Source organism: Diadema antillarum, unplaced genomic scaffold, assembly GCF_040938485.1.
Source record: "Diadema antillarum isolate AM-2024a unplaced genomic scaffold, OU_Dant_1.0 seq00000727_RagTag, whole genome shotgun sequence".
Lineage (NCBI taxonomy): Eukaryota > Metazoa > Echinodermata > Echinoidea > Diadematoida > Diadematidae > Diadema > Diadema antillarum.
In genome coordinates, this window is record NW_027271629.1 from 20,946 (window position 1) to 37,227 (window position 16,282).

The 16,282-nt window shown below is 38.4% G+C and overlaps 1 protein-coding gene across 1 annotated transcript; it reads right to left on the reverse strand.

Moving 5' to 3' along the window:
• Positions 1 to 2,627: 2,627 nt before the first annotated feature.
• On the reverse strand, positions 2,628 to 12,757 carry LOC139738171 (uncharacterized). The gene is made up of 4 exons (XM_071648831.1): positions 12,676 to 12,757; positions 7,499 to 7,578; positions 5,031 to 5,188; positions 2,628 to 3,444 (listed from the first exon to the last, which is right to left on the reverse strand). Exons 2-4 carry the CDS (start codon positions 7,546 to 7,548, stop codon positions 3,191 to 3,193), a joined length of 462 nt encoding a protein of 153 aa, XP_071504932.1. The 5' UTR covers positions 7,549 to 7,578; positions 12,676 to 12,757; the 3' UTR covers positions 2,628 to 3,190.
• Positions 12,758 to 16,282: the final 3,525 nt, after the last annotated feature.

Below are 16,282 nucleotides of genomic sequence, written 5' to 3' on the forward strand. Positions count from 1 at the left end.
AAAAAATGCAATAACATACAAACACAACTCTACATAACAAATGTACGGTGTACATAAAGAAATCAAATGCTCGCTCATAAACCTGAACAGAATTCACTAATCATTAAACTCTTAAAACTGACAAATATGGGCACTGCATGAAGAGCATATGTACATTTGCATGATGTGTGTACTTATGATGTATTTTTGTGTGTATGTATGTGTGTGTGTTTATGATGGTATATTCTATACAATTTTCCTCACAATTCTGGCTGTAATTCATTAAAAATCCAAGATGTCTTTAAAATATAACACTGCAAATTATCAAATACTAATTGGACTGAAAACTAAATTACAGCTTGCAATCTGTAACTCTTTGCCCCACATCCTTTGTGGACATGTCATTATCACACTCCAGTCAGGGGGTAGATTCGTATCAATCTTTTCTCTTTAGAAACAGTTTGTCACTGCAAAAAAAAAAAATCAAGTTGAAAGTACATGGATCATCATAATCATGATCATTATCAGCTTTGATTTAATGAAAAAAAGAATCAAAATAAAAACAGCAGTCTCACTTCATTTAGCTCTGCAATATCCAAATACATATTTGAAGCCAAATTCATTAAGTGGCTCTAGATAAAGTTCTTTTCTTACTACTTTCCACTGATAAGAAATTGGTTTCAAGAAAATGACCCCAGGCAATACACTTTACTTGGAAATGTAAACTCTTCTTTTGTGGAATTATCATTACATTTATAATGTATTACCATATTTTCCTATACATGTAATATATTTCCCCGGAATCACGGATACAGAGTAGTCATTTTTGGCATGAAACGTGAAAGCTTACAATCTCAACACCCCAAATCTTAGCACATTTTGGGAGATACTGGGTGTCATCCACACTTCAATAATGCTTTGTACAAATTTGCACATAGTACATCAAAATGAAATGAATGGCGTCGTCAACATCCAAAGCAACAACAAAAAAAAAAACACTTCCCTATGTCTAAGGTATCTAAGCATGTGTGCCCTGCATTGCAAAACACACCGTTCTCCTTCCAGTCATTATTAGATTATTATCATTTTGTTTTTCTGTTTTGCAACACTTGCCATGCGCAGTAATGTTTCCCGGTAACATTGGTTGTTGGACAGAATACTAAATTCTGGCTGCTGGAACATAAGTAATGATGTTGTATCAATCACATAACCGCTACTGAAAGGCTCTGGTAACAATGAAATCAGTCACACACTGTGTACCCACATTGTGTGTTCACCATACACTGCCAATACAAATATAATATTGATATTAAGAGAATATATATTCTATTCCAGTGATGAATGCAAGCTTCAATTGCACACAGGTTACCCTCTACATGCATCAAGTCCTGAATAACTGTCTGTGTTTCATCACAAGGTGGCTCCCTCACTATCTCCAGGAAGTTACCCATGAACACCTTGCAACACATGTGTTTTATTTCCAAGTGCTTGCCATGCACACACAGCAACATTTCAGCACTTTTAAATGAGAACCTGCAGCCAATATCACAGATTATTGACTGAGGAAAAATTGCGCTGTAAACACACAAAACACATCTTACATTAAAAGAATTTTCAAGGGTCATTTTAGATTAGGATGACCCAAACAAACTTAGCAAAGTCTTACTATCCACACATTTTGGTAAACTCTAAAATAGTAGAAAAGAGAGATATTCTCTCATGTTGTGATGGCCATAATCTAAGGAAATCTGGCATAGATGATGAGTGAGAGTTACATCTAAGAACTACCAACTAAAAAGTGATGATTTTTTCGGTCTCCCACATGAAGGTTTCAGATTTTGAGATCAGCTTCGGATCATCAATCTTTGGTGTGCCAATGCATACTATGATATAAATATTTCTTGTTCAATGTTATCGTCATTCACTACAATTATCATTATGCAAGTACAGGGAGGAGGCACCAAACTAATAGCCAGGAAAGGTACACATGACACTGTTTGAAAATTAGCCACGCACTCCACACTCAAACAAAATGTGTCAGTGGTTTCAAAAACTGGTCAATCCACTATATTGAATCCACAGAATGTTTGCAAAAAAAAAGTAAGTGATTTATGAGACAACTGCATGGAAATTGCCATATAACAATTCAAATAAAGTTCATTAATTTTTACCCTAATTTTGGTGAACATCATCAGTTAATTTCATGATCATTGTTGTATATATTACTTTTCAATCACTAAGTAGATATATTTTGTATATATACCATTTTGTCAAATATACATTAACATCACATACACTTCAGCATGTGAAATAACTATCATAAATTTTTTGAAGCATAATTCAAATTTTTATCAGCCTCTACATTGATTACTAAATGCTACAAACAAATCAATTGTTCATCTCAATTCATCTTTTCAAAAATTATTCTAAATCTATTACAAAGCATTCCATATATCTCTTCTGGCTCTCCCCTTTTTATGTATATGTTTTTTTATGTGTGATAAAAGTGAAAATTCATATCACACATGCTGCTTAAATGTTACTGCAAAACTCTAGCTGCTGTAAAAATTTAGGCAAACTACATCATTTCAAACTAACTCATTGCCAGGAATGCATGATGTGTTCAATCTTCTTTTTTCTTTTTTTTTTTTTTCCTTTCCTGTGGTGACAAATGTAAAAAAGTGACAGAAGTGTTTCTTCTTATCCACAAAAGATGAGAACAGTAAAGAATCTAGCCACAAGATTTATCAACTATGCAATGATGAAATATGGGAGGGAATGTCTTGAATAACACTGACAAGTTTGCAGTAGGATCGCAGGTTCTTTTTAGCATCTTAATCAAATCTACTCTATGTAACTTAGCCCAAGCATTCAGCATTATAATTCATCACTTTTGTGCACTGACTTTTCTGAATGCACAAATATGCTGTCAGTACTTACCACAGAATTTCTTCTTGAATATTGCTTTGACAAGAAACAAAGGTTTAGTGCAATTTTAAGGATGCCATTCTGTGCTGCTAAGACATATTGCTGTATTCTTCTCACATTTGCTGGTTTAGTCATTACATGAAGATTTTTCTGTCTAATTCATTTAGTAATTATTTTTTGTATACATACATGAAACAATTCTGAACAAAGCAGACAGGCATTGCATATGACTGATTCTGTCAATGGTCAGTATGGAGGGGGAGGGGGTGGTCGCTGTAAGGCATTAAAAGGAGATGCTGGACTTGCCACCAGGAGGGTTGTATATCTTGATGCTGGTGTGCGTTGGCTCGCCGCTGCTGGTGCCGGCTGCATGCTGTGGAGGCGACGAAGACTGTGCCTGCGTCTGCTGTCTTCCCGCAGTGTTGGACCGTTGTTGCTGCTGTGGCTGCTGTTGTGGGGGTGGTTGTGGGTCTGACCGTGCAGGTTGCTGGTTTGGCGATGCTCCATATGGCTCACCAGTCAATGGGTTAAAGGAAGCTGGATTTCCATAACAAAGAAAAAATAAAAACATATTTTAGTTCTAAGATGCTTATAGAATGACCTCTATGCCTTTCCCAAACATTTAATTTCTTGCCATTTGATGGTGTCTGTCCAATAATCCCTGATACATGTAATTCAATAAGCTTTCTTCTTTGAATAAGGTATTACATATGATTATTCTATTCTGCAATGGGAGAAAGAATAAAGTCTACATTATAAAATAACTAGCAAATCGGTTCTAACAACAGTGATTGCTGGTATCAACTGCTTTATTTACCAGGGGTACAGTTTGAGCACCATTTTCAATTCAGTCAATATGGAAAGAATACTTCCATGACTCTTGATTTCATGTTCACCCCACTCATGCCAACAATATTTCTAAATGTTAGTTATTCTTATTTTTGATGACTGATTTACCTTTCATGATTATGTACATGTCTTGTACATGCCAGGTATCAAGGCGACATACTTGCTGCTTGGTATGCTTCCTTTTCTCTTCCATTCCTCACCTATCCTGCCGGCTCTTATTTTGCTCTCTCCTTTTCTCATCATCCTCTCTATATTCATCTTCTTTTCTTCTAATCCCTCCTTTCCCACATTCCTTTCTTCCACATCTCCTTCGCTCTCCATTCCCTTTTCCCCTTTCTGTATCATCCCACTTTATTTTTCTCTTACTCTTTTTCTTGTACACTCTCAGCCCTTTCTTCTTCTATTTCTCCTCCATTCTTTATCCTCGATTTCCACTTTTCTCCCTTCCTCCCACTCACTCTCCCATCTTCTCCTCCTTCCCTAATCTTTCTCTATCTACTCCAACCTCTAGATCTCTTCCCTTTCTCATTTCTTATTTCAATATGCCACGGATAATGCCTCATCTATTTGCTAGTTGCAGATTTTTGTGTTTCCTGCCGTCTTTCTAGTAAAGCCCTAACCATCCTTGCATATATTTGTGTGCAATGTATCTCTCAATAATCAGAGGCCTTTTAGGTGTCTCATGATGACGAACTTTTGTGCTATGCCTATGTATGTGATCAGTGATCTGTGATGTGTACTGTAGCAAGTGTGTAATCTGGCCTATCATGTGCCTGTAAGTGTGAGGTGGTGTGCATGCACGAAACTGTGTAAAAGAGTGAGGGAAAGGGAATAAGTGCAAAGGAGTGTGTGAGAGAGGGAGAACAGAGCCCTTCTCACAGTGTCTTCATGTGTAATGTGATGGGATGTTATGCAGTTTGTCCTGACATGAATTACTGTGATCGGATTCTGCTTTATTTTTACGTCTTTGTGTGCATCACTCCCTTTTTAATATCAATATTTGTTTTTTAAACATCTATTAATGCTTATTTTTATGCATTTACACTGTCTCTTTTACAATGTAACTCCTTATGCAATTCAGTCTTTCGACTGCAAGATATATGAATACTCCCATAGAAATGCAATTTATCTAACTAATGTTTTGTGTTCAGTCATCCCATTTCTGCCATAAAAGATGTGCCTTTACTTTTATGATGACACGGTCTCTTAAACCATTCCTTAATTACACTTTTTATGTTTTAAATGTACCTGAGACTGGAAATATGAATACTTACAGACAGGTTTGCAGGGTTTAGCAGGGCCTTGGTCATAGGTGTGCTGGGCAAAAGGCGGGGGCTGAGTAGCCTTCTGCCTCCTCTGTGGAGGGGGGTCTGCTGGCTCATTTGCAAACCCAAAGATATCATTGGACTTGCCACCTGGTGGGGCAAGAACTCTGTTATATGGGGAAAGGAATGCAAAGGAATGAATGTTATCCCAGGAGGTAGAGAACATGACTAGATCCTGTCGAGGGCATCTTCACAGCAGCATGTGTGAGATTTTGGATTAAATCACAACTGACAAGATTTGTCCTACAGCTTATTGATGAAATATGACTTTAATATGTATCCACACACAACTATAATTTCAAGTGACTTTGAGTAGAACCAGTAATTTAGTATGACATATATTGTGATCTTTGCATTTCCTACAACTAAGTGAAGCAACTTTCGCTGTGGAACACCATTTCACAGTGGAGTCTTTTTATGGTGTTAGATGTATACTATCAAAATTCATTCAGTTGACCAGAGACATCAAATCAACACAAACTTTACACAATATGGATCCCAGTCAATCATATAATAACCATCAGCCCTTTGAATGGGCTATACTTGATGAGGAGAAATGTTTACTGTTCATCCATGTTTGCTTTGACTAAGTACATTTATGGGAATAGATCTTCATCATTGTTGATTCAATGGTTGACAATTCCATCCTTAAAGACACAGCACTGAAAAAACAAACAAAAAATCAATCAAACAAACAAACAAACAAAAACAATGCATCTCCCAGTGGCCAACCTGGGGTGCTGTATGATCTTTACTCTTGACTGTGTCATCTTGTCTTTAGAGTTGACATGTAATAAAAAAAAACTAGAAATGTCGCTTTGGCGACTGGTATGCCTCCGCCATAATGCATGATTTTCCCAATAGGTCTAGATAGTACATGTGGACAATGTGTGATTACATTTTCACAAAATTGGCAAAATATTGAAATGACAAGTTTGTCACAAATGTGTTGAATGTTCACCTTCCTTGACCTAGGTTTAATTGGATGAATAGGAGAGCATGTATCTAGGGATTTAAGGACTTTAACTTGACTTTGACCCATTCATACATTTAGGCATTGAGTAATTTTCAAGGTACAGGTGTGGAGAAAAAGTGCAATTTCTGAATTGAATAGTAAATTGTTACCATTTTCATCTGGCCCTTGACCCTAAAATTCATAAGATAATCACTTTCAGGTAGAACATGCATAATATGTACTAAGTTTCAAGATAACTTGAGCCACTTCCGAGATATGAAGGAAAAAGTTAGTTCAGCACTTTCACTTGATCTTTGACCTTTTGACCTTTGAAGCAATAAAAGAAGTTAAAAAAAAAACTTTCCAGAGAATTTCTATTAGGTTACACATGCATACACCAAGTGTTTAAAAAAAAATAACCCTGCTGGCATTGCATAAATATGAGAGAAATAGTAAAATTTTGAAGTGTTGCACTTGACATTTGACCCCTAACCTTTGACCCCATGAACCCTACATTCTCTAGATAATCACTTCCAGTCAGTACATGTATATACTATGTTCCATGAAGCTACCTTGAACAATTTTCCAAGGTACAGAGAAAAAAAAAGAAGTTTTAATATTTTCACTTGACCTTTTGACCTTTGACCTTTGACCTCATGACCCAAACTTTCACCAGAGAATCTTAATTGGGTAATACATGTATACACTAAGTTTCAAGAAAATATCTTCAGGCATTCAATAGATATGGTGGAAATAGTGAAATTTCATGTATTTGACCCTGACCTTTTGACCTTTGACCTTTGACCTCATGACCCAAACTTTCACCAGAGAATCTTAATTGGGTAATACATGTATACACTAAGTTTCAAGAAAATATCTTCAGGCATTCAATAGATATGGTGGAAATAGTGAAATTTTATGTATTTGACCTTGACCTTTTGACCTTTGACCTTGAGCTTTTGACCTTTGACCTTGAGCATGTGCACCCAAAAGTTGATAGGCACAACTTCACCCCCTAATACACATACATGCCAAGTTTCATTAGGATACCTCAACAGGTTTTGATAGTTACCTTGTCCACAAAATTCATTACGGACGGACGGAATGACGGACGGACGGACGGAAGGACGGACGGACGGACGGACGGACGGAAGGACGGACGGACGGACAACCCGAAAACATAATGCCTCCGGCACCACTTCGTGGCGGAGGCATAAAAAAAACAAACCCCAGATGTTACTAAAATGTCCAACTAATGACTACCTTGCATTTGTTGCACTGCTATCATGACAACATGGTCTTGTCTTTTTTGGGGGGATAATTCCAGTTTGGTTGAGGCATACTTTGTATTGCAACTGTGTGCATATACTGTTGTCGATTTCTTGTCACCAAAATCAGCAGGACTTGACACGTTAAAAAAAAACATAGATATAACATATCAAAATCTGAATGATAATCTTACTTGGAAGAGTTCTTGTCTCCTTTTCCTTGGAAGCAGTTAACAGAGGTCATGTTGATACTTGTGGTCTCAGAAAATTGGTTCTGTAGAGAAAATCAAAAGGTAACATCTTACATAGTATATGCCAGAATGAGGGCAGAGTGGGGTTAAAGCGGACATATATGCACAATGTTCTGTGGAAAATAGACCACATGTCATTAGTTCTTTAAAATTCTTACAACGTGTGTAGGAAATCAATCCAAACTTTTTATTCACACTGTTAGCGTTTCTAGCATGTCTGTAAGTTTGCACTGCCAGAGTTTCAACCCTCATATATGCAGGTTTCCATTCTGCATTAAACTCTGACTTTTCATCCTTTACTCTTAAAATTTCTTAACAACACTAGCCAATAGACAACAACACTAGCCAATAGACAGTAAGTCTAATGCTAAGGGTGTCAGGTCTATGCTAGATTACAGAGTCATATGCCTAGTTAGGATTATTTTACGGGGATGCAAAAGGAACTCTTTCCCAGTACAAACATAAAAATCTCTAGCACAATTCAAACTGTAAAGTTCACCAAAACATGAGACACAAGCCTGGTTAATATCAGTAGTGATAAAATAAATGAACATGAACACCCTTTTGGGGCCTTTAAAGGCTAAACTTACCAAAAAGCAATTTCTATAATAAATGATTATGTGTCATCTTTCGTTGTTGGACTTATCGGAATACTTAAATTCATTGTAAATCAATCAAACTTGTGGCTCACAGTAAACAGACAAATCACAACAAAACAGGGGCGTCACCAGCTTTTTGCAAAGGGGGGGGGGTGCATTTATATTTCTGGTTCCACTTCCAGATTTCATCAGCTAACAAGAAAAAAAAAAGGGCTTTCAGCGCAACTTTCTGAAAAAAAAAAGCCTCTTACCAGAGCACATGCCAGGACTGAGGCCGTATGAGCGAGTGGGGAGTGTCTGTGAGGGGGTGTCCCACCTCCGAAACCATGGAGATTTAAATTGTGTGTGCAGACTTGATTTATAAGTAAAACTTTTTTAAGCCAAAGTGTTTGAAGTGGGTGAGTTCACACCAACGGAACCCCCCCCCCTTCCTGTGACGCCCATGCCAAAAAGAAGGAAAAAAAAATTATGATTCTGAAATCAACCACATCAACTCAACAAGTCAGTCATCTAGTAGATAGCAAGATATGCACTACCTAATCAGGCCAGGCATTTAGTATTAGCATAGATCTAACACTCAGTAACAGACGGCAACGCAGGATGCTTTCCTCATCCAGCAATTCCTTCAGCCAGCGAGACATAGAGAAGACCAGCAAGCAAATGTTCTTGATCTTGTATTTACTGACGACATTGATATAATCAATAGCATTGAATACCTTCCGCCACTTGGCAAAAGTGATCACGTCTGTCTTAGAATCGATTTAACTCTTACTTATGAACATGAAGTGGAGGAAAGACAGTCTACCTTTGATTTCAACAAGGGAAATTATGATAATATGAGACATGACTTTGAAAATCAAAATTGGCCTGAATTATTTGCCAATAAGACATGTGCTGAAGCATGGGAAATAACGGCAGAAAAATTAAAGAAATCAATGGATGACAATATTTCCAGGAAGATGTTAAAAAAAGACAGGAGAAAGAAAATCTATGTAACATATAAAGTTGTTACACTTTCCAAGAAGAAACAAAGACTGTGGAAGAGATATCTGAGCACAAACAGCATCTGGCACTATGTCACCTATGCTTATGAAAGGGATAAATTGCGACAAATGACAAGAGATCTGGGCAGTGATTTTGAGACTCGTATTGCTTCAGTGGTTAAAACAAACCCCAAGGCTTTCTGGAGGTATGTGAATAGTCAGACTAAAAGCAGATCAAAGATCGCAAACCTTTCAAAGCCTGATGGAACTTAAGCCACTTCTGCCAAAGAAAAAGCCAACCTCTTAAACTGCAAGTTCAGTGAAGTCTTCACAGATGAAAATGTATACGATATTCCTGAAGCATCTAAATCTTATGATGGTCAGAATATAGATTTTGTACTTTTTACACCAGATGTTGTCAGAAAGAAACTTATATAGCTTTGAAGAATTCTAAATCGACAGGACCTGATCTTTTTCATCCTCATGTTCTCAAAGAACTTGCGGACCAGATTTGCACTCCATTAACAATCATCTTTTCATTATCAATGGATGAAGATTTCTTGCCAGATGACTGGAGATGTGCTAATATTACTGCTATATATATCAAAAGGGCAGCAGGAAAGATCCCAGTAATTACCGACTGATCAGTCTCACTTCAGTGGTGTGGTGGTGAAAGTTATGGAGTCTATTATTCGAGATGCTGTCATAAATCACATGAGTCAGAACCACCTTTTTTGTGAGGCTCAACATGGCTTCGTCCCTGGCAGATCATGCACGACTCAGCTTTTATGTCAACTGGAGGACTGGACCAGTTATATTGATCAAGGAGATTCCATTGATGTAATTTATTTGGATTTTAAAAGAGCCTTTGACTCTGTACCTCATATCCGATTATTAAAGAAAGTAGCATCATATGGAATTAGTGGTCATCTTCTTTCTTGGATACAAGCCTTCCTGTCACAAAGAGTGCAGCGAGTCATGGTGGATGAATGCAACTCCGAGTGGACTAATGTGACAAGCGGCATCCCCCAAGGAAGTGTGCTGGGCCCTACTCTCTTCGTTATGTTTATCAATGACCTGCCGGATGTAACCTCAACTTGCCATGCTCAGTTATATGCTGATGACGCCAAACTTTATGCACCAATAACGAGCCAAATTTCCTGCCAGCAACTCCAAGATGATTTAGATTGTATCTCAAACTGGTCAAGTACTTGGCAGTTACCATTAAACACACAAAAGTGCAAAACTCTCCATCTTAGAAACAATAACCCAAATTGGACATATGTTATGGATGACGGACTGCTAGAAAATGTCACGAATGAGAAAGATTTAGGAGTTATCATTGATGGAGAACTTTTCTTCCGGAAACATATTGCAGCCGCAATACACAAAGCAAACCAGATGCTTCGGCTTATCAAGCGCACTTTCAGTAATGTCAGCTCAGATACATTTAATACCATTGTACAAAACTTTGGTGCGCCCCCATCTTGAATATTGTAATGTGTCATGGAGTCCCAGATTTGTAACTGATGACCGTAAGATTGAGGCTTTGCAGAGAAGAGCGACAAAGTTGATAACTGGTACGAGTTTCTTGTCATATTCAGAGCAACTACCACGTCTTAATTTGTTTTCCCTCCACTATCGTCGAGAGAGGGGCGACATGATCCAAGTTTATAAGATTATCCATGGCATGGATAGACTAAACCCTGAACACTTTTTAAAGAGAGCAGAGTATCAGCATACCCGTGGTCACTCTATAAAACTCTTCAGCACTTGTTGCAGACTTAATCTTAGAAGCAGTTTTTTCAGCAAACATACTATCAATGCTTGGAATAGTTTACCAGAACAACTGGTTACTGCTTCAAGTTTGAATATCTTCAAAAATGGTCTCGACAAATTTTGGGCAGATAAGCAATTCAGTTATGTCTGACATCCACGCACGCTGCACACAATGTTAAAGTTTTGTTTTTTTCGAGACATCTTCATCAAAGGCGTTTTCGACCAGGAGAACTACAGGACATTCTCAACTCCCGTACAACGAAGGTGAAGGTGAAGACTATACTAGATCTTTGCCCCTGTCCTTTCCCACACATTCAACTTGACAAGTTCTCGGACCGAGTCTTGATCAATGAACAGGCACTGTCCTACATCCACATTGGATAAAAGTAAAGTAGAAAGTAAAAGTAAGTAAAGTATACCGTACTTATGGGTAAACTCGGCCCCCAGCGAGCAATACAGCTACCGGTACACCTCTCTCAAGATCTAGCGGGTAAACTTGGCATCCAGCGCACACATTACAACTAGTTATAATGGATGCATGCGCTGGCCGGCCTGGGGGCCGAGTTTACGGTTTACCCATACATTGTAACTACGGTACCTCTGCTCTACATGAGTGAAATCATGCATTTGGATTTCTCGGTGACAGCATGCCATACATTGTCATTGTGTCATCACTCATGCCCCTCAGAAAATTATTGCTTTCCATAGTCTAGTTGGATATTCCTGTCATCTCAAGACTCAGAATCCATACAAAGTCAAAAAGGCATAAATTTCAGCTAACACTACTGACTGTAAAAGTGGAAATTTTCGCGCATTTCGCGCAACCGCAAGCTAGTGCGAAAATAAAAGCACGCGAATATTTTTGCGTGCCATATGTCCCAGTTGTTGATGTCTTGATTCCTCGGAATTAAAAACACGCGAAACTCTTCTTACGTGGGCAAGCGCGAAAAATTAGTCGCGCGAAAATATCCACTTTTACAGTATCACACTCACAGTCGAGAGGCAGCCAACTAACGTTACAGAAAAAAAGGAAACAAGATAGATTCCACTATTCTATTTCTAGACCAGAGCACAGCAGCAGAGTTGGAAGAGTTAAACTTGACCGAAAGATCGGTCTGTATCTGTCCGTCGGGGAATGTTCCGCGGAGTGAGGACAGCGTTAATGGCAAAAATATAAGAGAGTCCTCCGGACAGACGGATCTTCCTGTCTAGAGTTAAACCTACTACAAAGCTACGGTTAACATTACAATTAGATTTCCACAATATTAATTGGGATTATTATTGCTAGACAATCTAATTATTATTGGATTGCCACCACTACTCTATGCACTACTGCAATATTGTCTAGACTAATGTCAGATTCTAAACTAGACAGGCAAATAGCCATAGGGTACCTACACCGTTGTACACGTCCTACGCTACACTAGACTAGTTCTATGAGTATGGAATGGTATGGTAAGTCTTCTCAATGCCAAATGGCCTGCCTGGAGCTGGACGACCTTGATGCGCATTATAATAGCACAGCTATCACAGGCGCAGGCATAGGCACAGCGACAGCTGACTGAAATACGTTCTGTTCTGCAGCTACAGCTGTGCCTGTGGCTGGCTGTGCTGTCTGTGCTATGTGACTATGGTGAGGCTGCCGGCTGCGGAAGCATACACACGACCGACTTTATGAAATGAACAAGACGCACAGACGTACAAGTTACACAAAAGATTCATATGACAGATCATCGGAAACTGAACACGTTTGAATTACCGATAATAACTGAAGTCTGACAATAATGCCGTAGCGATGAATTCACAAAACTTGATCTTACACGTTCACAGAGCTTCCCGAATTAGCAGCAACACTAGCCGACCGATCGCGAATGAATGACTAACAAACGATTATGCACAGTGATACCATTCCTCATCATTGGTCAATCGATGTGTAATATGACTCCTGCAGCCAATCAAAATGCATGTTTTGTCACGTATCTCGCCACGGCCGGCGAGTTCAGCAACCGAGAGGTGTGGCCTATCCCCGGTTAGCTATTTTATCAGTGTTAACTTACAAGAAAATACAGGTACACCTCTCATATAACATGTATGTTTGTCCTCACACATTATTACTTCTGAGCTAAAATTTATATGGAGTTGTTTAGTACTGTTTCTACATTTTTCCAACAACTTTTATGTAGCAATTATCAACATGAAATTGGACGGTTTTTATGTCACATGTCCAAGAATGACCAATCCGGATTCGGGGGGTTTCCCACGGATTTCGCGCGTTGCAAGCAATGTTTACATCTGAATAGAGAAGCCGGCTTCCGTCCGCTCGTTGGCAAGCTTGTACGATGTGCCTACACACGAGCTATGATAGCTACTCTACCTAGTTTACTCATCACATGTTCAGATCAGTTCAGATAGTGATACGTTCGATGGTGTGTTTTATATGCTCTCAGCGTCTACTGGTAAATTCTAGTAGTATTCTATTCTGTTGAATATAAACAGACTCCAATATATCTGTGAAGTTCAAGAAACCGGAAACCTTAATGCAACGTAAGTACCGATAATTAAATTGGCATTCATTGTGTTTGAACATCGTGTAAATTCATATCACCTGCCATTCCCCACATCCACTCATTTAAATTTTAAATGCATGCATGTCATTTTTTCACGTACATACAATGACATTCCTCGCATTCGACCTGGCCTTGTTCTTTTAGACTAGTACTACCGAAGAAATCGACTCTTCCTTTAAAGTTAGTTTAAAACTGCTACACACGTACTTCAACTTAACAAGCTTCGAGTAAATCTATAGGCCTAGTCTTAAACTCTTGAGTCTTTAATTAGGCAATGAAATTGAAACCACCCTCTAACTATATGACCACCAATGCACCATGTCCATGCCCTAAACTAAGGGCAAGGCCGCATGGATGGGTGTCTGTACTGTGCATGCCATGTGCTGTGTTTAAACTTCTTCAATCTTGGAGCTGGAGCTTTGAGCTTTCGGGGGTTAGATCTAACACGTTACATGGGTATAACCCCCAGCCCGGGCCCAGGGTGCTCCGTTGTACCAAGGAGCTTTGAAGCTCCTTAGGACCTTGGTTGTACACAGTTTGGGCTGCTCGCAGTTAACTTGGGTGTCAAGATGTACTAAAAGCTTGCAGGAAGGGCCATGTGCGTAGGGAAGTTACCATGGCATAGACAGTATACTGTAATCTGTATAGTACCAGTGTCAGCGAGATCAGGCCAAGGCAAGGCCAGCAGGGCACTGTGGGCTAGGTTTACATCATTTTATCATAGCCTACATGCAGGCTAGCATAGTACGAATAGTAGGCCTAGGTCTACTAGTTCTAGTGCTGGTAATGGTAATGGAACTAAGATAACATTAGTATAATAGTAAGTATAATATCAAAGCACTAATACGCTTTCATATTCCATGCATTCTCATACATTCTGCCACAAGAAACCTAGCCCGACCAGATGCCATGTGGAGCGACAGCTACTGGGCTGTGTATAGTAATATAAGAAACCCTAACCCTAACTCTAACTAGCTTGCTGAAAGTGGGATGGTATCACAAGACTATTGTCTTTCCAGAGGTCCAACAAGACAGGTGAATACAGGTGAATATAGCATATCCATGATCCCAGGACGGGACTTGGGAGAAGTCTGTGTATGTGTAGGACATGATATGATTGTATTTAGATTGATAGATATTTCGTGAGTACATAAATTTTCCAACTGCTCTAGTACCAATATCCCTAAATGGCATGATGTTTTGAATGCTAATGTCACACTGATATATAAAACAAATATTTGCAACATCCATGTCCTGATGCTTTTGATCAATAACCCAAACCCAGATGGTATATTAAAAAAATCCATGTCATGGATTGTGAGTATAGCCAATTTTTTTCCTCAAAGTGATCAGATCCCACAGATTAGCGAACAACCAAAACCTGTTGTAACCTCCGCCTGTCTGTGGAGAAAAGCGTATTCAATTGTATTGACTGCTGTTGCCATGACCATGTGAACACCCTCTACTATTCCTTGATTCCTGTCTATCCATGTTACGCGCAAAGCCAACGAGGACTGTGTCATGATACAATTATAGTTGCATAGTCTTCATGCTCTTATGCTCAATTCCTGACACATGACCAGAGTAATAATTATAAAGAGAATGGAGTGTGTATACTGGGAGAAAAATGAAAATAAAAGTGATCATTCCACACATATTATAAAACATTGACACTTTTTACTGCAATATGAAAAACATTTTAGTACCAGGTAATACATGAAGAGCTTCCTTGGACAGGTGTTCTATGGAGGCATGCTGTTGGAAAAAGCCTGACAGGGATATGGTACAACCGTATGGTTTATGTCATAGCAAATCTCTTGTTGATCTTATGTGTCTTTGTATTAGATGAGCTAAAAATGTCTGAAATGTCAAAGAGAATAGGAACAGATTCACTAGTGGTATACACTGCATCTTGATCAATCTATGTCTGAACTGGCTGGACCTTTATCTCTTTGGTAGGGTAGTATATCAGGACTGACTGAGTAATGCTGCAGTTGGTTTCAAGAACCTGCATTTTGAATTATCAATTGAAGTGAAGAACATACATTTGTGCAGTTAATCTTTAAATTTGCCAATCTTCTCGATCATGCTCATCATCAACATCTGCAAAGGTGTTATCATTTTCAGTTGATGTGAAAAGGTTAGTTGGCTTAGAACCATGTGCAGAGCATATTGATTGAACTGCATGGATCCTGTGGTTCATTACTGTTTATGTCTTCTGTTATTTGGTGCATATGTAGATTAAACTAATAAATTTTGCCATGTACTTTATATTCTATCACAAATAATGATGGACTAGAATATTCATTTAATATTTTCCCTCAGTGTATTCTTTCAATGGAATTGAAATCTTGGATAAGATAAAGTTCATAGATTATAAGGAATTCAATTCTCCAATTCTATCATTTTTTTTACAGACATTTTGACAAAATATGTCATTGTAATTGAGTATTTGAAATCTTATGTTGTATTTAGGTGTTCACAAAATAAGTTTTTGTTACAGTGAGAGAGAGAGAGAGAGAGAGAGAGAGAAGAGAAGAAAAGGAATAATGTACACAGGTCTTTTGTATGTACACATAATGTGTGTATGTGTGCTTTTCAAACTGTCACATGCAGCAGTAAGATGGATATTTCTTAGCATATAATGCAGTGCTGTGAATGGATCAATTTAATGCCAGTAGGGGCATCAGTCAGCCTGCGATGTTGATGTGCTGTGTTTGTTTGCCAGTGGGCTTCATTTTATTTCGAAATGTGTGTTGGTTCCAACAATTAATTTATATTATTTATTATCTGTTTGAC